This window comes from Nicotiana tabacum, chromosome 13 (genome assembly GCF_000715075.1).
Source record: "Nicotiana tabacum cultivar K326 chromosome 13, ASM71507v2, whole genome shotgun sequence".
Classification (NCBI taxonomy): domain Eukaryota; kingdom Viridiplantae; phylum Streptophyta; class Magnoliopsida; order Solanales; family Solanaceae; genus Nicotiana; species Nicotiana tabacum.
The window spans coordinates 101,394,239-101,416,836 of record NC_134092.1 but is presented as its reverse complement, the minus strand read 5'-3'; the positions used below and the strand labels follow the sequence as shown (position 1 = coordinate 101,416,836).

Sequence of the window (22,598 nt, the reverse complement as noted above, 5' to 3'; positions counted from 1 at the left end):
TATAAAATGAATATCTGAGCAGTGGCTTCAGGAGAACTTATTCTCTTTCTTTTCTTACACCTCTCTAAATTTTCTTTTCTCATCGCAAAGCGCAGAGAGTCTCTGCATCTTCTTCGATTCCTCTTGCCTTGTTTATGAGGTATGTTTAGTTTTTCTTATGTACTAAGTATTATTTTTGGATCTGCTCATTTCCTATGGAACTTCGTTTTTCTTTTCTTTTGCTATCATTTTGGATCTAGGATCTACTATCATTCTGTCGTGTGTGTGTGTGTGTGATTTCTCCAAAATGTCTCTTAAATTGGTCTATTTAATCCCAAACTATGTAGGTATTGTGTAAATTGTTAGGTTTCGCTGCTTTTTTTTGTTTTGATTTTTGATGCTAAACTGAAAAAACTTAGGGACATGCTGCTTCTTTGATGTGAAAATGTTGAGTTGTTTATCTTGATCTTTTACGTCTATGCCTTTATGCTACATATAAATGATGTACGATTACACTGCATACTCTTTTTCTTTTAGTAATTGTTTGTTTCAGCTCTGATGCTGGTCTAAAGCCAATTTTTTATGTGCATTTTTTTTGTTTTATTTTTGCGTACCAACCAAAAAAGCAAGCTTTGTTTTATTGGTCAGTTTTTGTTTATGTATTTCGTAGTATTGGTGATGGTTTTAGTGATACTTGTAGAGTTTAAAATATTAACTGTTTTATCATTTGTGTGGTTGTAATAATACTGTTTTTTTGTCTTTCATTTTTTGTTTTGTGGAATTAAAGCTCGAAGGAGAAACCCACTCTCGGGTAAGCCTTGTTCATCCTCTCATAGTACTTAACGTTAGTTTATGCTACTATTTTTATTGATTATTGTTGTCGTTGCAGTGGTACGCGGATTAAGACCCGCAAACGGAATATTGCAGAGCCTTTGGACCCTGCAGCATTTGCGGATGCAGTGGTCCAAATTTATTTGGATAATGCTGGTGATTTGGTAATGCTATTATTCAATTTGCTTTTCCATATTTGTATTGATATCCTATTGTTATTTGCATTCAGTCTTTGTTATATGTTTTATGATGCACAGGAACTTGTTGCCAAGAGCATTGAGTCTACAGACCTTAACTTCTCAAGATACGGTGACACCCTTTTTGAGGTAACTCTTTTATATTTCTCCTAAAATTATCATTCTTGAAGTATATTTATTGGACTATTGTTAAGGTGCATATGGATAGGAATTACTCAAGGTGGAAAGAAAGTACATTTATTTATTTATTAGCCTTCTAAGATTGAATTATATAGTTTTTAGTTTCTTTATTTAGATCTATTTTCCTTGCATGACTATTTCTTTTGTTTTCAATGTTAGTGCTATTTTCCAGTGTCCTGATGCCATAGCTTTAATTATTTGAGTTAGATTATAGACTCGTCATGTGCTATTCTTCTATACTGAAAGTTTTATGATATTTCCTTTTTTGATAGATTAGTATTCTAGTGCTGCTTCCATTTGTTTAAAATTTTAACAATGACGAGAGTTTTATGCTTTAATTGGAATAACATGTCAATATTGTAAAAGCTTTCATTCTTTAATTTAACAATCAAAAATATTAATTGGATAACATGTCAATTATTGTTCTTTAGTTTCTACTCATTGCTGCGTCATTTATGCTTTCAATTTACTGTGTGGTTCGACACAGGTTATCTTCACAGGGGGGCGTACACAACCTGGAACAATTAAACCTGATGAAGGGGACCGCCACCCTTACTCTGTAATTGAGTGTGAACCTAGACGTGAAGTCATTTTGCCATCTGTAATCTACGTGCAAAAGATATTGAGGAGAAAACCGTTTCTTATAAAGAATCTTGAAAATGTTATGCGGAGAATGTTGCAATGTTTGGAGTTCTTTGAGGAAAATGAGAGGAAGAAGTTGGCAATTTTTACAGCCCTTGCCTTTTCCCAGAAGCTTTCTGGCCTCCCGCCAGAAACGGTTTTCCAGCCATTGCTCAAAGATAACCTTGTTGCCAAAGGGCTAGTCCTCTCATTTATCACAGACTTCTTTAAAGAATATTTGGTTGACAACAGTCTTGATGATTTGATCTCAATCCTTAAGCGGGGTAAAATGGAAGGTAATCTCTTGGAGTTCTTCCCTTCGGCAAAGCGGACACCTGAAGCTGTCTCTGAGCATTTCACGTGAGTAATTTTCCCTTTAACAATAACTTGAGATTCTAGAGAGGAGATTGGTAATTTAATTTATCGTCATCATCAGTGTCACCACTGTTAATTGAATACCACTTTGTTATGTTTTTTACATTGAAGTACCATTAGGTATGTTGTCATGACTTATTGGGTTTTTTCAAAGTATAGTGATTGTTGTAGTTTTCACTTTGGAGCTATGCTTTAGAAATAATATGTAGGTTGCAATAATTGGAGACCTTTTGATCGTATAACTTTGATGTGGTTTCCTAGGATGGTAATAGTAAGTGTTTGTTGTGAAATTAAGATGTTCTCTTTAATCCTGGCTGATGGAAGAAGTTCATGATGATGTTTCGTGAAGGTTGTTTAATACTTCTCTTCCTATAGAAATATATGTGCCCCGTTCTATTATTTATTCTTATGCACACAAAGTTTCTTTTTCTCATTAGAAAGGATGTCATTTTTTTTAAGCACATCATAGTCACTGCCCTCTGAACGTTTTTGTTTTCTTCTGGCAGTGGAGCATTTATTTTTCATAGTCCCTTTGTGCAATTTGTTTGGCACCATTCAACCAGACAAGGTGTTTGAGAAAGAAAGGACTTCCGACAAATTAAGCCAAATATACACAATATACTAAAACTTTCTTGTGGGATCCACAACAAATCATGCCAACTCCTATATGAGCATATCATTAAGGACCAAATTGAATGTAATATTAGGGGTCCACTTAAAGAAAGGTGACTTTTTGGGACAAACAAAAGAAAATTGGGGTGTTGGGGGAGTGAATAATAACAGAGCTTGGGCACCTTCAGGTGTTTTGTCTAGGATTTGAGAAGACAAGACTTAAGCTAGGTGATCAATTCTTGCAGTGTGCTTTTTGCTTTCTTTTCTTTGGTTGGGTGCTAAGGAGGAAATTCTAGTTGCTTTAAGTTGTAATCCAGTTCGTAGTGCCTAAAATGTCAAAGGATTTCATCATGTGCTCTGAGATGCTTTCTCATTTGATGAAAGCAAAGAGAATAAAAAAGGATGTCTCATCAAGTTAATGGGGCCACCGCGCATTAAGAATCAACACTTTCTGTCGTATTATGTTTGTGAGCTAGTATGCCATTTATCCTGGATGCTTTGTCCTTTCAGTTTCTTGTTCACCAGGTCCTGTGATATCCAGTAATATTTGTTTCACTAAAACATATCTGATATAAATGTTAGCTTGTGAAGCAGTCAATGTTACTGTTGCTGATTTTTATTTGTATATGGAAGTAATAATCTTGCAATATTATGGAATTTACAACTGTTTATGCTTAATGGTAAACTGTTCTTCATTTCACCTATAAAGAACACCGTTGACAAGCATCCACTTATTATAGCTAGACCCTCTCTAGACAAATGATTTGTCAACCCAAACCGATTATCATTGGTACACCATTCCCTTGCCTTCACAGGAACTTGTATTTAGAGGTTCATGTATTCAAGCTTTCATAATATAATAGTGAATTTAAGAACATTGCTTTTAGAATGGGGATAAGCTAAGATGATCATTGCCTTTAGAATGGGGGATATGCTAAGATAGTATAATAGTTAATTTGAGTTTTTTTTCCGCTCAAAATCTTAGTTATGTTTGTAAATGGGATGCATTTTTCCTACTTCAGATCATTTCGATAACACTACAAGGCACTTGGCCTTGATTTTCCCATCACTGTGGCAGCATAATATCTGAAGTCTAGGAGAGGGTGTATGTCTTTCTCATAGTTCTACTCAATTGTCGGAATTTGCAATACTGTTTTACAGCTTATTGTTAGATAAGAAATCTGTAAAATATGATGCAGAAATCCTACTAAAACGTAGTGTTCAAACTGAACAAGTATGGTACTGTTACCGTGATTATTTTTTTTTTTGGGGGGGGGGGGGGGCTGGACTAGTATTGCAGTAGAGTTTTTGAATAGTGGAGTGTATGTACTGGTTATAAACCTTTTTGTTTCCAGCAAGGCTGAGCTTATACCTTTGGTCGAGTACAATGAAAAGAAGATTTTTGAGGTGAAGCTCAAGGAAATGAAATCTGCCATGACGACTCAGATAGCAGAAGAAGCTAATATTTCTGAAGTAATAGAAACTGTCAAGCAACACGTCAAAGATGCTAAACTGCCGGATATAGAAGTTGTGAGAATTCTGTGGGATGTCTTGATGGATGCTGTGCAGTGGTCTGGGAAGAATCAACAGCAAAATGCTAATTCGGCCCTTCGCCAGGTAGTTTACATCTTAAAAGCTGCATATTGTGGTAAATGAACATACATGGTGATAGCCTTCCTCAAAATTTAGAAATAACCTATGAACGAACTCATTCTTTACTAGTCGCTTTACCCAGTGTTCCAGGAATAAGAGTATTGTTCTAGTTTTTTTTAAAATTTAAAATGTCAATTAAGAAGTAAGCATGATGACTGGTTGGTTGGGAAGTTAATGTTCTCAAAGAAGCATTGCTCAACAAGTATCAGAGTTATAAAGATAGGCAACTGCCGAATTAGCCATGGCTGGCCTTTTAGTCTTCCTTTTAATTTGTGCATGCATTTCTAATTCATTAGTCTTGTATTTTCGAGAATTTAGTATTGCTTGTCCTGTTTTAATGAAATCCGTCAAATGTGAGGTGACTAGCTATTATTGGCAATCATTGACCAATTTAATCAACAGGGGTAGTGTTGCAAGGTTGGATTAATTGTTGAACTAAATTTGCAAGCTCATAGGAGTTAGATTAGTCTATATTTGCATGCTTTTCTGGCTTCTCTAACACTCAACACTGATCAGATCAATCAGCATAGCTAGCAGTTCCATTGCTCTTGTGAAGTCTAGTTACTTCTGTATTTGTATCGTGCTTTATAGTTAATTCTGAATTTGTATCACCTTTCTTCTTTTTCTCATTTTTTTCCTTTTTTCTTCTCTTTTTGCAGGTGAAAACATGGGCACAGCTGTTGAATACATTCTGCACAACAGGAAAGCTTGAATTGGAGCTTATATACAAAGTCCAAGTTCAGTGCTATGAGGATGCTAAACTGATGAAGTTGTTCCCAGAAATTATAAGGTCCCTCTATGACCAAGATGTGCTGGCAGAAGACACCATTCTTCATTGGTTCCGTAAGGGAACTAACCCTAAGGGCAGGTATGCATTTGTTACGTTTTTCTTGATTTACTGTTTTTATGGAAAGGAAATGAAGCTGTTATTGAATTAGTGTCCTTTCAAAAAATTTTCTTCCTTGAGCAATATTCTATTTTTAAAGATTGTGATATCATTTTAAATTATGGCAGGCAAGCTCTTGTCAAGTCGCTGGATCCCTTTGTTAAATGGCTGGAGGAGGCAGAGGAAGAGGAATAATTTCTTCTGATGCTGCGTGTTAGTTTTTTTCGATTTTCTGGAGAACTTATTCCTCCTAAATATTTAAAATAATGGATTCCAAATTTTCACACGAATTGACATTTGTTTGCTTCATGTTGTTGTAATTTGTTATGGCTTTTCTCATTTGGATCTTAATCTTTATTCTCACACTGCTTCCATCCCCTTCTCTCTCTTCACTCCTGGAGATACCACTCATCTTATATTCTATAAATATCCTGGAAAAACTGATGCCATTTTAATATTTTAAAAACCCTTTTAAAAACCATTTTATTAGTTTGAGTTTTGTTTTTAGAAAATTCTTGCAAGAGCATCGGTTGAAAGCGAATATGGATATTTTGTTATGCTTCTTTTGCCTTGAGAAAATGTTAGCAGTACTTATTGTCTATTTATTGAATTATCTGATTTTGTCATTTGTCATTGTTAGGTTATCATTCTTTAGCTGTATAAAGAGGAGAGAGTAGAAGCTGTTTGAAAAAGATATTGTAGTAATTTTATAGCAAGCATCCAGGCGTTGAGATTCTGTTTTCTGTTGTTTTTAAAGTGCTTTAAGGGAAAAAAGGGGGGTAAATTTCCAAAGTTGCACTATGAAAAAGGTTGCATTTTTGAGAGTATGGGATTATGAGATTTTACTTTTAATGAGAAGAAATGGGGAACGATAAGAAGGGCATCAAACTTGGACGTTAGATAACCTTTTCTATTGTATAATACCAAAAAACTGCGTTGGTATTGTTATGTAAACATAGCCCTTGTCTAACCCTAATGATAGCCTAGACTATCTTTGATACCGAGAGACGACAACAACAACAACCCAGTATAATTCCACTAGTGGGGTCTGGGGAGGGTAGTGTGTTCGCAGACCTTACCCCTACCATGAGGTAGAGAGGTTGTTTTCAATAGACCCTCGGCATCCTTCCCTCCAAGAACTCCCCACCTTGCTCTTGGGTGAGTCAAACTCACAACCTCTTGGTTGGAAGTGAAGGTTGCTTACCATCAGAGCAACCCCTCTTCCCTCCGACCTCTTTTTGATACACAGAGAGCTGAAGAAAATACATTCGACAAACCTGTAAAAGGAATGAGGTATCCAATTTCATGAATCAGCTGTTAGCAATGCGAATAGCAGGGATTGAGACTCAACCTGTCCGTATTTATGAAACCTCTAACTTGTGATGGCAGTTCAGAACGAAAAAAACACACTTGAGTGAAATCATTCAACTAGTCTGCAACCTGATTCATTCGCTGTAGAACGATTACTCGTTGCACAAAGAAAATAACAACAACAACAACCCAGTAAAATTTCACTAATGGGGTCTGGGGAGGGTATTACCCCTACCTCGAAGGAGTAGAGAGGCTGTTTCCGAAAGACCCTCGGCTCAAAAAAATAAAAAGACAAAAGGACAAAAAAGGACAAAAAGGAGACAATATTAGTATCACAACAACAATCATAGGATAAATAGGAACACCATGAAATCCAGAAGAAAGATGCAAAGCAAAGGGAGACAATATTAGTATCACCACAACAATCATAAGAAAAATAGGAACACCATGAAATCTAGAAGAAAGATGCAAAGAAAAAGCAATAGCTAGTAAATAGAATATGCACTGAAAAGCGAAATAGTCAGCCACAACATTACCACTAGCTATCTTAGACAAAAACCCTACATGGCTAGTCCCACAATGGTATGAAGTAAGGCACGACTCAACTACCTCCTAACCTACAACCCTAATACTCGATCTCCACATCTTCCTATCAAGTGTCATGTCCTCGGGAATCTGGAGCCTCACCATATCCTGCCTGATCACTTCTCCCCAATACTTCTTAGGCCGCCCTCTACCTCTTCTCGTGCCCTCCGCAACCAGCTGTTCACACCTCCGTACCGGAGCATCTGGGCTTCTCCTCTGAATATGTCCGAACCATGTAAGCCTCGCTTCCCGCATCTTGTCATCAATGGGAGCCACATGCCCCTTCTCCCGAATATTATCATTCCTAATCTTATCTATCCTAGTGTGCCCGCACATCCACCGCAACATCCTCATTTCTGCTACTTTAATCTTCTGGATATGTGATTTCTTAACGGGCCAACACTCAGCCCCATACATCATGGCCGGTCTAACCACCGCTTTATAAAACCTACCTTTGAGTATCGGTGGCACTCTCTTGTCACACAGGACTCCAGATGCTAACCTCCACTCTATCCATCCTACCCCAATACGGTGTGTGACATCCTCATCGATCTCCCCTCCCCCCTGGATAACTGAACCAAGGTACTTGAAGTTGCCTCTTCTTGGGATGACCTGCGAATCAAGCCTCACATCCACGCCCACTTTCCCTGGCTCAGCACTGAACTTACACTCCAGGTATTCCGTCTTCGTCCTGCTCATCTTGAAACCCTTAGACTCAAGAGCATGTATCCAAACCTCCAGCCTCTCGTCAACATCAGCTCGCGACTCATCAATCAGAACTATGTCATCGGCGAATAGCATGCACCATGGCACATCCCCTTGAATATGGTGTGTTAACGCGTCCATCACCAGGACGAATAAGAACGGACTGAGCGCAGAACCTTGGTGTAACCCCATTACAACCGAAAAATGCTCAAATTCGCCTCCTACTGTCCTAACCCGAGTCTTAGCCCCATCATACATATCCTTAATCTCCATAATGTAGGGAACCGACACACCTTTTGCCTCCAGGCATCTCCAGAGAATTTCTCTAGGAACCTTGTCATACGCTTTCTCTAGGTCAATAAACACCATGTGCAGATCCTTCTTCCTCTCTCTGTATAGTTCCACCAACCTTCTAACAAGGTGTATAGCTTCTGTAGTCGAACGACCCGGCATGAACCCGAACTGGTTGTCGGATACAGACACTGTCATCCTCACCCTCGCTTCAACCACCCTCTCCCACACTTTCATGGTATGACTCAGTAATTTGATACCCCTATAATTGTTACAACTCTGGATATCACCTTTGTTCTTATACAATGGAACCACCGTACTCCACCTTCACTCATCCGGCATCCTCTTTCTCTTAAAAATAATATTAAACAACCTAGTCAACCATTCCAAACCTGCTCTCCCAACACACTTTCAAAATTCCACCGGAATCTCGTCTGGCCCGGTCGCTCTGCCCCTACTTATCTTACGCATAGCTCCCACGACCTCCTCAACCTCGATACGCCTGCAGTACCCAAAGTCACGGTGACTCTCGGAATGCTCCAATTCGCCTAACACAATATCCTGATCCCCTTCTTCATTCAAAAGTTTATGAAAGTAAGTCTGCCATCTCCTCTTAATCTGGGCATCTTCCATCAATACTCTACCATCTTCGTCTTTGATGCATCTCACTTGGTCCAAATCCCGAGCCTTCCTCTCTCTCAACTTGGCCAGCCGGAATAACTTATTCTCCCCACCTTTTTCCCCAATTCCTCGTACATACGACCATAAGCCGCAGTCTTAGCCTCTGTGACCGCCAGCTTAGCCTCCTTCCTAGCTGCCTTATACCTCTCCATGCACACTCGCCTCTCCTCCTCACCTATGCTCCCCACTAACTTCAGGTACGCCGGCTTCTTTGCTTCCACTTTACCTTAGACAACTTCATTCCACCACCAGTCTCCTTTGTGCCCACCAGAGACGCCCGTCGAGACCCCTAACACCTCTCTCGCAGCCTCCCTAATACAGTCTGCTGTCGCTGACCACATAGTGCTCGCGTTACCACTGCTCCTCCAAGCTCCCATAGCCAACAACCGCCCCTCCAATGCTTGGGCTTTATCCTTAGTTAAGGCTCCCCACCTGATTCTCGGTCTTCCTCGAGTAGACCTTTTCCTCCTCTTTAATATAATACCAACGTCCATCACTAAGAGCCTATGCTGCGTCGCGAGTATCTCACCCGAAATCACCTTGCAATTCTTGCACAACCCTCTGTCACACCTCCTGAGGAGGAGATAGTCAATCTGGGTTTTCGCCACCGTATTTTGAAAAGTAACCAAATGCCCCTCCCTCTTCCGAAAGTTAGAGTTCGCAATCACCAACCCAAAAGCCTTAGCGAAGTCCAACAACGATGTACCTCCTCTGTTCCTCTCCCCAAAATCGAAGCCTCCATGCACCTCGCCATAACCACCTGCGGTCGACCCAATATACCCATTAAAATCCTCTCCTATGAATAGCTTTTCAGTAGGCGGAACCTGGCGCACAATCTCATCTAACCCTTCCCAGAAGCGCCGTTTAACCTCCTCATCTAGGCCCACATGCGGCGCATAGGCACTAACGATGTTTAGGGTGCACTCTCCAACCACCAACTTAATATTCATCAATCTATCATTCACTCGTCTAACCTCAACCACAGACTCTCTAAGTTCCCTATCCACCAAGATGCCCACTCCATTCTTACCTTTCTGGACTCCTGAGTACCAAAGTTTATACCCGTCCACGTCCCTCGTCCTCGACCCTACCCACCTTATCTCCTTGACACACGCTATATTGACCCTCCTCTTCTGGAGGATCTTCACCAACTCTATAGATTTACCCGTCAATGTACCTACGTTCCATGACCCAATTCTCAACCTACAGATACCCTTGTTCCCTTTACCTCCCTTGCCTCCCGCCCCACCCCCTAAACCCTGCCCTACCTCCCGCCCCACCCCCCGTTTCCCCCGAGGACATGACCTCACTCGACCATCCCAGACCACAGCCACTATACCCACGGCAGAGTAAGGGGAATCACTATCACACAAGGCAACAGACCAAACCAGAAGAATACAAGTTGCAACAACAGGCACACTAATACAATAAATAAAGTAGTACGAGGTAAGATGCCAACAATTTAACTCACACAACAAAGGAAAACTGGAAAACGGGAGGTACCAACTCCCGCGAGCAGAAAAATAATAATAAAAATATCGATACCACGAGTACCAGATATAGAACGAAAGAACCTGGAGCAAGTTTTCCTGAAGCGTGTCGGATCTGCTCAAGAGCACTGGCAAGTCCTGCTGTGTCCTGCCGGAAAGCTGTTCGGAAGTCGCAAGAATTTACGAAACTTGCCGGCAATCTGAACACACCGAGAAATAGTCCATCCTCGCCGGGAAGAAGCTGCACCTAAGTTGAAAAATCGAAACAGCTTGAACAAGGACCGAATAAAGGTCTGATAAGGAGATGATGAAACTCGAACCACAAAGTGATAGCAAAATCATCAGAAAGAAACAGCAACAGCTTCTACTTCAGCTCTCAAACAAACTGAGACCCGAGAAATGATTGAAGCAGTGTATAGAGGAGAGAAGAACCAACTTCTCAACAACAACCCTTAGTAAATCGAGGAGCCGAGTATTTGAGACGTTTAGGACTTCGCTTAACAACAGCCAACGGTTGGAATCAGCGGATTTGCGGAGGAGCAGCACCGTGGAACGACACGCGACTTTTATTAAGCGAAGAACCAAGACTACAAATTTATTCTTGTTAATTAATTATGGCCAATATCACAGACTTTTACGTAAGACAATTTGGTTAGATAATTTGATAAGTCAATGAGTTTTTTGTGTTTCATAATACGGCATGTTAATTAACAGGTGAACGACACAATTACTCACAAAAATAGAACTATTTACTTTTACCTACCCATTTATTTTTTTACCTATCAAACTAATTACCTTTCCTGCCTATTGTAGCTTTTGGGGGTAACTTCTTCTTTTTTCTCCTTTTCTTATTTCTCAGCTTCTTGTCTTTTTTCCTTCTTTTCTCCTTTGCTTTTTTCTCGTTTTCTTCTTATTTTTTTCTTTTTTTCTTTTTCTTTTTATTTATTTTGGTCCAAATCATATTATTATTATTTTTATCATAATTTAATTTACACTCAATTTTGGCTCCTTTTTATTTTTTGCTTTTTTTATTTATTTATTTTTTATTTCTTGTTTCTTTTCTAATTTCATTTCTCCTTTTTTTTTATATTCTTTTTCTCTTCATAATCTAATTTCATTTACTGTTTTCACTATTTATTCTTCTTCTTCTTTTTTATACAATAAGAAAAGATAACTGATATAGTAAATATTTGGTCACCTTTTAAAAAAAAATATAACTAGTATAATATACTTTTTATTTTTTTTCTCATTTTTTTAATTCAACTATTAAACTGAAACAATATCAGTTGTCACTTGTTCTAATTCACTGATTATCACACTGACTGCTGCTGAGCACCATAAATTACATAATCAGATTCTAAGAATCAACACGTGATTACCATGCAGACCTTGATCTCCTTCCCTATAAATATCAGTACACACTCTACCATTAGCAATAACACAACCAGTTACGGAGAAAGAAAATACAATCTTCAGCCACCAAATCTCCATATATACTAGTTAGAATAGAAATGATAATAAAATATTGAAAAATACAATAAAAGTATAAGTGAAAAAAAAGATTTATAGTACCATATGATACAAATATGGTATGCATGTATACCAACAAAGTATATGATTGCTCTAACATATTGCTACAACTGTCTGCAACTATACTACTGTACCAAAACATTAAAGGATGCAATAAAAGTATGAGAAAATTATATGCTCGCATTGCAAGCTAAATATTTGCAAAGCAACTTGCTCATTATGTATATGATCTTTGACTACTCAATTTAAAATTCATGGAAGTTTGTTTCCAATATGATCAGCAAAGCGACCTTCCAAACTTGGGCAACATTCATACAACCAAATTTGCAAAGTCAACGGGAGCTACCGAGCCTATAAAAGGAAAGTTTATATTGAAAATTGTTGGAACATGACTCAATTGTAGCGTTATAAATATCTATACTCCAAGGATAATTATTAAAATCACCGCACTCAACCAAGTCAATGTAAGACCGTGAAATAATTGTTGTTTTGATCATAGAAATTAAGAAGGTGTTCACAAAATAAAGAACTACTATCTTCACTGCATCATCATCTAACTTTTATTTTCTCTTCATAAATAGTCTACTAGTTGGGTCCATGTCACAGATGAAGTCCCAAAGTATTTTAAAATCATCCTATTCTTTGATGGATTTTCTATACTTGTATCACCCTTACATTTCATCTTAGTAACAAGTGTAAATCACCAAAACCAAAACACAACCTAGAACCGCTCACTACAAATCGCATCTCATCTTTCACCTCATGATGTACTTCCCTAGTAAGTAAATGATGCATAACTCGAATCTGCACAATAACTTGTGGCAGATCCAAAAAATATCCAAAGCATATTTTCCTAAATATCCAAAATTGCTTCTTTATTAGCTTCTCGTTCAACTCACGAATGATGTTGCAGTTGGTATCCAATCTATCTTTGGTTTGTAATCTATGTCTATCGACACAAGGAAATCCCAACACTGCAAAACAAGTTCATAAAAATAATTTCATAATAGAATTCACTTAAAAATGAAGCTAAAACAAACAAAAACTGTTTCAACTACCATATGATGTCAATATGATATATAACTATACCAACTGATACCAATATAACATATAGCTATACTAACATGGTATATAGTTGTATGGGGTCGTTCCAACTACTGCATATAACTATAAAAACTATTACATAATACACATAATCTATGTCAATCGGCACAAAAAAATTTAAGCACTGCAAATCATGTTCATATAAATAATTTTAGAATAGAATTCACTTAAAAATGCAGCTAAAACAACCCAAAAAAATATTTCAACTACCATATGATACCAATATGACATATAACTATACCAACATGGTATACAATTTTACTGGTCAATTCCCGGCAACTATATAACTATACTACTATTACATAACATACATGCATAAAGAGAAAAATAAAACAATAGTGTTTCACATATTAATATAATAAAGTATTTCAAGATATTGTACTATATTACTATTATTAAAAGAAAATCAAATAGTGTACCAATTAAATGCAGCTAATACAACCCAAAAAGGATTCAACTAGCATATGATACCAATATAGTATATAGCTATAGTAATAGGGTATATAGTTATACGGGGTCGTTCCAATAACTGCATATAACAATAAAAACTATTACACAATATACAATACCTATGTCCATAGGTACAAGAAAATCCAACACAGCAAAACATGATCATATAAATCATTTCAGAATAGAACTCACTTAAAATTGCAGCTAAAACAACTAAAAAATATTTCAACTACCATATGATACCAATATGACATATAACTATACCAATAGGGTGTACAATTTTACTAATTAGTTTCAGGTAACTATATATGACTATACTACTATTACATAATACACATGCATAAAAAGAAATATAAAAATAATAGTGTACCACATATTAATATAATAATATATTTTAAGATATTGTACTATAATACTATTATATAAAACAAACGCATAAAAAAAAATTAAAATGATTACATAATACACATGCATAAAGGAAAATTAAAAAAATTCATGATATTGTACTATACTACTATTACTAAAGAAAAATCAAATAGTGTACCAATTATATGTAGTTAATACAACCAAAAAAGGTTCCAACTAACATATGCTACAAGTATAGTATATAGCTATACCAACAGGGTATACAGTTGTATGCAAAAGGGTTTAATTTTTTTTAAATTTAATTATTAAACTGAAATAATAACAGTTGTCACATAATCTAATTAACTCAAAATTTAGCCAAAACCTAAAATCAATATATAAACCCACCCTAGTTAAAATTGGATCGAAATAACTACAACCTCAATAACCAATTTATGCATTTCAAGCTTTAAGGTCCTTGAATAGTGAATTTTATTTTTATTATAATAAATCTCTGAAAAATTAAACTTGTGCAAGTAAAAAATGTAATAACATATGATAATTTAAGCTAACAAAATGACAAGCTAAAAATACTTTATGATGCAATACTAGAAGCTAATAAAATTAGAATAAAAAATCTCAAAATATCGTAAATTATATATTCATTCCAGCTCTCAATCTCAACAAGCAATAAAAATTACAGAATTTTCGAACTTTTATTAATAAAAAATAGCTCTAGGGATTTTCTTTTTAAAAAGGAACAAAAAACTTCAAAGAAGGTGCTCAAATCTAATAACAATCACGCCACAAACTAATTAAATGTCAGTTTGAGAAAGATTCTTTGGACACCCAACCAAATAAAGGTATAAGGGACAAGGGAAAACAAATATAGGTAGTCGGGTAATATTTTTAGTTCAAATGTGTATAAATTATAATAAAGTTTTAGATAGGTAAACACGGGTAAATATTTTACTTTTCATAGGTAGTTAACATAAATTGCTCTTAATTAATTGATTACGATAAATTGAATCGATTTTTGTTATTTTTTTCTTGTAGTATCTCGACGTGGCATTAGTGTGAATATCTTATAGTTCAATCATAACAAATCAATCAAAGATCACGTTAACTGAAACAGTGAGTCAAAAAATTTAACCTAGCAAGATTAGTATTTTAGACTAGCTAGAAATTAAGTAGGAAATGAGTTTGTTAACAAATGAGTACATATGCAGATAAGGAAACAACTTTAAGGCTTTTACATTTTTGATCGGGCAAATAAAGAAACAAAAATATTTAGCCATGCAATCAAAATTAAATTCATGTTTTGGTAGGTTTTTAAGTTAAGTTAGGTGTAATTTTGAATTCTGAAATCTAATTGTAAAATAATATAGAAAGTTATTTACAAGCTTCCCATAATTCATAATTTTTGTGTTCTTTCTAATTTTGGCATGCCCCCCCCTCTGAGCAACTATAAAAGAATCCCACTTTATTCCTTTATTTTCATCCCACAATTGCATTCTCTACTTCCTCTCTGTACATTTTCTCCATTTTGCAGATAATAAATGGTCCAAACCTACGAGACCTACAAAATTTTCCAAAAAATTGCCCGAACCTATGACCTTCATCAAAATCCAAAAATTTCAACCCCAACAATGCCTTCAGGATTAGGCATGAGATTACCGAAGAAAATATTGAATGGAATTGCTTTCTTCAACAGTTAGTCCAGGATTAGGCATAGGGATTACCTTTGATTGTAGTCATTTTAAGCATTTCACAGCTTCTTTAGACAACTGATTCACACCTATATTAGGTGTCTTCGCAATCTTGTCAGTCAAAATTCAAAAATGTGCATGATTTTCTAATCATAATCACATGCACATATTATAAATTTAGCTGACAAAATTGTGAAGGTACCTAATGTTGTGGTAAACGAGTTGGTTAAAGAAGTGGTTACATGCTTGAAATGGCTCCAATCAGAGATACCCCTATTCCAAATCCTATCGAGGGGCATGCCACTTAATGCGCCTCTAACTGATGATTACACCCTGGCTTTCTATATGTTTCGTATCTCTGCACTTTCTTAATTTGTGTAAATACACTTTTAAAGAGAAAAAAAAAAGTTCAGCTACATAGAAGATATTGTCTTATGAGATATATGTCATAGAGAACTAGCTTGAATTATGATAAAGTGTTAATGCTTCTGATTATTGAATGTGGCCAAATGGATAAACATTTATTTTCTCTTTACTTTGTTCTTACCTTTGCACCATGATGTCTCTGCTAATTATGTGAGCATTACACACAAATTATTTTCGGTCCTAAGCTCAAAAAACCAAAAGAAAAGGAAAAAAAAATCTGTTAAATTGATTGTTTGTGTACAAAAGTTTCTAATTATGCCAATATTGTAATGTACGCATAGTATGTACTCCTAAAAGGAGCGGAATTGATATAGAGTATTCATATAACAAACTAATTTGGAATTAAATAGTAATTGATTGAGACTTTGACCTCTACGTCACGATGTACCCACATTTAATCTATCACTTGTCTGGATGGACTGACTTATTTCCTCATTGGATGAAACTTTGGTTACTCTCTAGCAACAACATTAATTAGCTGGTGGCTTTTAAATGTTAACAGTCTGATCAAGAAGCTAATAAATCTAAGAAACAATATTTTCAATAAACAATTTTTCGCCGAAAAGTAGTACTTCAAGGAAATGATCTTCCTATGGAATTACATGCAATTTTTCTTATAGGATTTGATAACAATTACTGATAACAAACTAATTGTTGAAATACACTGAGATGCCTGTTCAAGATTCTTTGCTCTCTGCCGCTGAAAGCTTAAAGCCTGTTGTTTATGGATTTCTTTCGTCTTATTGTTAATTGTGTTATCACCTGAGGAGTGAGGGCCAAAGCTTGTTGGCTCGAGTGGTTTTTGTTTTGATAATTGACAAAGGAACACACATGAACTAGGTCCATGGATAATGTACACAAAGCATGGGTAGATTCAAGCACAAGACATGCACTTGAAGGGAATAAGTATAAGTAGTTATATCTGATATTATCTAAACAAAAAGGTTGCATAATTGATAAGGACCAGGACTCGTTACTTGAAGAGAACTCTATCCAAGATAAGGAAATAGTTAGAAGTTGAAGATAACGAACTCTTCCACCAAGGAAGAGTAAAGCATTAGACCTCTAGTTAATCCTTATTCTACTAACTCTATAAATATCAGTTTTGTTCTCTTTTACAGGTGACACACATATATTGAAGTTAAGCAGAATTGAAAGCAAAATAGTAAGGCATTTTGGGAGCAATTTTTGTGAGATTCAAGAGTGTGATCCTGAAGCTGCACGAACCACATTGAAAAACCAGTTCCATAAAGAGTTTTATGTGTCTTTATTTATTTATAGTTCAAAGTGTAGTAGGCATTATGAGTTGTACCTTTCAGCTTTCTTAGAAGCACAGAGGCGGCTTAAAACCAAAACTTAATAAGAGGCCTTAAATTATTTAATATTTTTTTTATTTCTTGTTTTGTTTTTGTAACAACTGCGTACGAATCATTTTGTACATATCTTGATCATTCACTTAATTACCTGCTAGGTCCCACCACTGAAAATACTTGGCAACTCAGCCTCACTAAGGCTTATATTATATTTTATAAGAAACCTATATTGACGGTAAGATAGTGTTTTTATAAATTCTCATAATGTAATAATCTCAATTTTGTTAACATAAGTATATAGTAAAGAAATTTAATACATTTAGAATAATTTAAGTCTATTTTAAAGTGAAAAAATATCTTTATCTACTCTGTATAAGAAATAATCATCTCCAAAAGATACTTTATTTTTTTAATTGTCAAAGTAGCCATCAAGTTATTCATTTTGCATGTTTCTTATAAAATTCAGATATTTATCTGAATAACCTCTATCATATTCTAAAAACTAAAATATAAAATCTAATCTATTTATTAATAAATTTATAATATGTAAATAGCATAAAAAATAATAATTTTAGGGCCTTCAACTTTCGGAGACGAAAGCAATTGCTTTAGTGGCCTCCCCATTGAGCCGACACTGTAGAAGCAAATTGTACTAGGTACCCGAGTTGTATCATTCAAGTTAGAGTTAAATTGAAGTAGTCACAACAACCTGTAGCGTGTTGTTACAAGGGTTAGAATTAATCCTTAGGTTTGCAAGAGGTTGTAAACTCGAGTTGTATCTTTCAAGTTAGAGTTAACTTGAAGTAGTCGCAACAACCTGTGGTATGTTGCTACAAGGGTTAGAGTTAATCCTTAGGTTTGCAAGAGGTTGTAAACGTTGTTGTTGGCTCAGAGTTGTAGTGAAGTGTTTGGAAAAAATCCTACTGGGTAGTAGATCGTAGTTTTTTCACCTTTTGAGCCGAGTATTTTTCATATAAAGATCCTTGTGTTCTTTACTTTGTGCATTATTTATTATGTAACTATAGTGTAAGGAACACATAGAAGAACCAGGTCGTTCAATAATTCAGTGCACGGAAAAGTTGAGCACCACACAAATCATCCCCCATTTATGTGGTATTGATGTATAAACAGAAATTGGTATCAGAGCAGGTTATCCTTAAAAAGGCTAACAACTTAGGAAGAAGATCAAAATGAGTGCACGACCTGAAGACTGTGAAAGGCAATCCACTACTAGGCCACCACTATCCAATGATCACCACTATTCTTTGTGAAAGGAGAGGAGAAGATATCACTTGTAAATGTTTGATGGATGCTTCAAATGTGGTAAATATGACCACATGATCAAGAACTATCCTACGAGTGGAAAAAGGAGAGATCTGAAAGATGGACCAAGAAGAAGGAACATGTTTATCCCAAGAAAAGGAACAACAAAGGATCAACCAAAGCAATGGTTGCTGCTTGGGAAGATAGCTCAAATGAGTGTTCTAATGATGACGATGATGCTGAACGAGCTCTTATGGCAATTGAAGAATCTAAAGATGAACCTGATGAAGAATCTGAGATAAATTTTCTGGACCTAAAGGATAAAATTAAATTCCTTTATAAAGATAGACTATCAGAATTGTTGCTAACTTTAATTGATGAATCTAAGAATATAAATTCTGAAAAATCACAATTGTCAAAAGAGTGTAACTTTTTAAAAGCAGAATGCAAAAACCTGGAAATAAAAGCTATTAAAACTGAAAAGAAAAATACTGTTTTGAAGAACCAGGTTCATGCACTTGATACAATTGTCTAAGAACTTAGATCTGGAAATCTAAAGTTAAAGTTATGAACATATAAAGGAATATCCAGTGATGAACAACTCAAACTAGAGGATGACTTAAGAGGTTAAAGATGAGCAATGCAAAAAGGAAGAAAATGTAAGAGTTTTGAAAAAGGACTTGACAAAGGTTAAACATGAGCTTGATAGAACATGTAAATGGAACATGTCTTCTGATGTACTTTCATGGCTACAAGAACATCATAGTAGCAATAGAAAAGAGACTTGGCTTTGAAAACTCTGCACCCAAATGGAATCCCAAAAATAAGTACCTAAAACTTCCTGAGAATAAGATTTGTACTCATTGTGGTAACATTGGACACTATAGGAGTGAATGTGTAGCAAAAAAGAAAAGAAGCAAGTCTAAGGATCTAAGAAAGAATAGGCTACCAAGTTGGGCAAAAAAAATAATTGATTTATCCATTTATCCAATTGGACAGAAAAATTTTGTCTTAAGACTAACCTCTGATTTTCTTTTGCAGGTCCAAGTGAGAGAGAGCAACCAAAAATGGTACATGGAAAGAGGTTCCTCAAAACACATGAGAGAAATAATAAAAGGTTCCGTTCACTTGTGGCCTTTAAAGGAGGTAATGTCTGCTTTAGAAATGGAAAGAAAGTCTTGCAGGGAAGAAGAGTGAACAATATTTATGATAGATCTATCCACACTTTCAGAAAATGAACTTACTTACTTTGAGTGTCATGGACAGTGGTTCCCTCCTTTGGCATAAGAGACTTGGACATGCTAGTCTAAGTCAACTCAACAAACTAATCTCCAAAGACTTGATGATAGGGTTTTCTAACATTATGTTCAAGGAAGACAAAGTTTTTGAGGCTTGTGCAAGGGGGAATCAGGTAAGATCTTCTTTAAAAAGCAAGAAAATGATGAGTACCACCAGGTCTATGGAACTGGTCCTTATGGATCTGTGTGGACCAATGAGGACAATGAGCAAATGCGGTTAGCGATATGTTATGGTGCTTGTTGATGATTACTCTAGATTTACTTGGAAACTATTTTTAACATCTAAAGATGAAGCATTTGACATGTTCACTTCAATTGTTAGAAAAAATCAAATACAACTGGGCAATCAACTTACATCAATTATGTCTGATCATGGAACTGAGTTTAAGAATGCTAAATTTTCTGAATATTGTGATGAGCATGGAATATATCATAATTTTTCTACTCCTAGAACTCTACAACAAAATATAGTTGTTGAAAGAAATAATAGGACTTCAGAGGAAATGGCAAGGACCAAATTACTTGCTAGCAAATTGCCTCATAACTTCTGGGCAAAAGTTGTGAACACTACATGCTACATCATAAATAGGTGCATGACTAGACCTCTTATTGAAAAACTCCCTATGAGTTACTTAAAAGGAGAAAGACTAATATATCCCATCTCAGGGCATTTTAGATGCAAGTGCTTTGTGCACAGTAACGGAAAAGACTCCCTAGGAAAGTTTGTGATGACCCAAAAGGGTCATCTTATGTTTTAGAACTCGAATCTGCGCTTTTAAGCCTTAAAAATTATATTTTTATCCTCCTCGATTTGCGTGCGCAGTCCAGACAGGTTTCCAGAAAGCTTATATGTTGAAAACTGATGAAAATAAGAATTTTTACCTTAAAAGTTGATTTTAGTTAATTTCAGTTAATATTTTTGGTAAACGGGTCCGGATCCGTGCTTTGACAGTCTCGGTAGGTCCGTATCGAATTATGGGACCTGGGCGTATGCCTGAAATTAAATTCGGAGGTCCCTAGCTCAAGTTATGAATATTTGATGAAAATTAAAAGTTTAAAAATTAATTATTTTTAAGAATTGATTGATGTTTGGCATTTTTAGTACCGGGTCCGTATTTTGGTTTCAGAGCCCGGTACAGGTTCATTATGATATTTAAGACATGTCTGTGAAATTTGGTGAGAAACGGAGTTGATTTGACGTGATTCGGACGTCCAGTTGAGAAAATAGAAGTTTTAAAGTGTTCTGGAGAATTTCATTTGATTTTGTACTAAATTTAGAGTTCTAGGTGTTATTGTGGCGATTTGATCGCGGGAGAAAGTTTGTATGATATTTTTAGACTTGTGTGCATGTTTGGTTTGGAGCCCCGAGAGCTTGGGTGAGGTTCGGATAGGCCACGGGATGTTTTGGACTTTGGAAATTTGGTTTTTCTGCAGAGTCTGTGTTCTGGCATGTCCTTCTTTGCGTTCGCGAAGGTACTCTCGAGAACGCGAAGAGTAAATTGGACAGCTGAGGATTTCTTCTTCGCGAACGTGAAGCGATGGGGGCGTTACCCTTCGCGAACGCGACAATCCCATCGCGAACGCGTAGTGTTAGGCACTGGGGAGGGGGAGTCAGCCTTTTCTTCATCGCGAACGCGAGCAATGTCTCGCGAACGCGAAGACCATGGAAGGGTAGCCTACGCGAATGCGAGCACTGCCTCGCGAACGCGAAGGCTTGGCAGCCCATACACTTTGCAAATGCGACAGTGCTCTCGCTAACGCGATGGACACTGTCGCCCAGTACTTAACAGAATCCAAAACGGGATTTTTGCCAAAAACTCATTTTTCTCAAAAATCAAACGGTGAGGGGCAATTTTTCAAGAGTCATTACTTCCCCAAATTGTTGGTAAGTCATTCTAAACCATTTTCTTTCGATTACCCATTATATTTCTTGAATTTGCAACCTAAAATCTAGAGTTTTCATGGTAGAATTAGGGGATAGGGTAGAAAATAGAGATTTCGGGAATTTGGGGATTTAGACCTCAATTTGAGGTCGGATTCCAAAACTAATTACATATTCGGGCTCGGGGGTGTATGGGTAAAAAGATTTTGGTCCGAACCTCGGGTTTTGACCAAGCGGGTCCCGGTCGATTTTTTGACTTTTTGGAGGAAAAATTGAGAAATTTAATTTATGCAATATAATTGATTCCTTTAGCAATATTTGATATTATTGAGTCATTTTTGAATAGATACGAGTGGTTTGGAGGCGAATTCCAAAGGAAAAGCTGTGATTGAGAATTAAGTGGCTTTCGGAGCGAGGTAAATATTGTGTCTAAACTTGACTTGAGGGAATTAGGAACCTTAAATTATTTGCTAAGTGAAATTCATGTGAGCAGCGTATATGTGAGGTGACGAGTACTTATGCGCTGCCAATTTACTTATTTTTTCATGTTTTTCTATATTTCTTATATTGTCTTATTCCTATGCCAAATTGCTACGTGTTATACTGGTGCTGTTCAAATTATCGTTCTTATCATGTTTATAGAATATTTTGGTGATAATTGAGTTTTTATTTCAAAGTTGAGATTGATATTATAGAACCAAATGTCTAAGTAAGGTTTGTACTTGTTATTCTATCTCCTTGTTATTATTTATGCATTGCATTATGGTAATGGAGAGTGTTAATGCACGAAGGGTGATGTCGTGCCATATTGTGAGTGTTAATGCACGAAGGGTGATACCGTGCCATATTGTGAGTGTTAATACACGAAGGGTGATGCCGTG

General features: G+C 36.2%; 1 protein-coding gene across 1 annotated transcript; it reads left to right on the top strand.

Moving 5' to 3' along the window:
• LOC107821724 (uncharacterized) lies at positions 1 to 5,711 on the top strand. Its single transcript, XM_075228251.1, has 8 exons — positions 1 to 139; positions 767 to 790; positions 869 to 974; positions 1,068 to 1,136; positions 1,675 to 2,168; positions 4,151 to 4,412; positions 5,108 to 5,316; positions 5,463 to 5,711. Exons 1-8 carry the CDS (start codon positions 135 to 137, stop codon positions 5,527 to 5,529), a joined length of 1,236 nt encoding a protein of 411 aa, XP_075084352.1. The 5' UTR covers positions 1 to 134; the 3' UTR covers positions 5,530 to 5,711.
• Positions 5,712 to 22,598: the final 16,887 nt, after the last annotated feature.

Bases quoted from the DNA above. Each gene is read 5' to 3' on its own strand.
- LOC107821724 (XM_075228251.1), top strand. The intron at 975-1,067 runs GTAATGCTATTA...TATGATGCACAG, and splicing joins TGGATAATGCTGGTGATTTG to GAACTTGTTGCCAAGAGCAT. The intron at 2,169-4,150 runs GTGAGTAATTTT...TTTTGTTTCCAG, and splicing joins GCTGTCTCTGAGCATTTCAC to CAAGGCTGAGCTTATACCTT.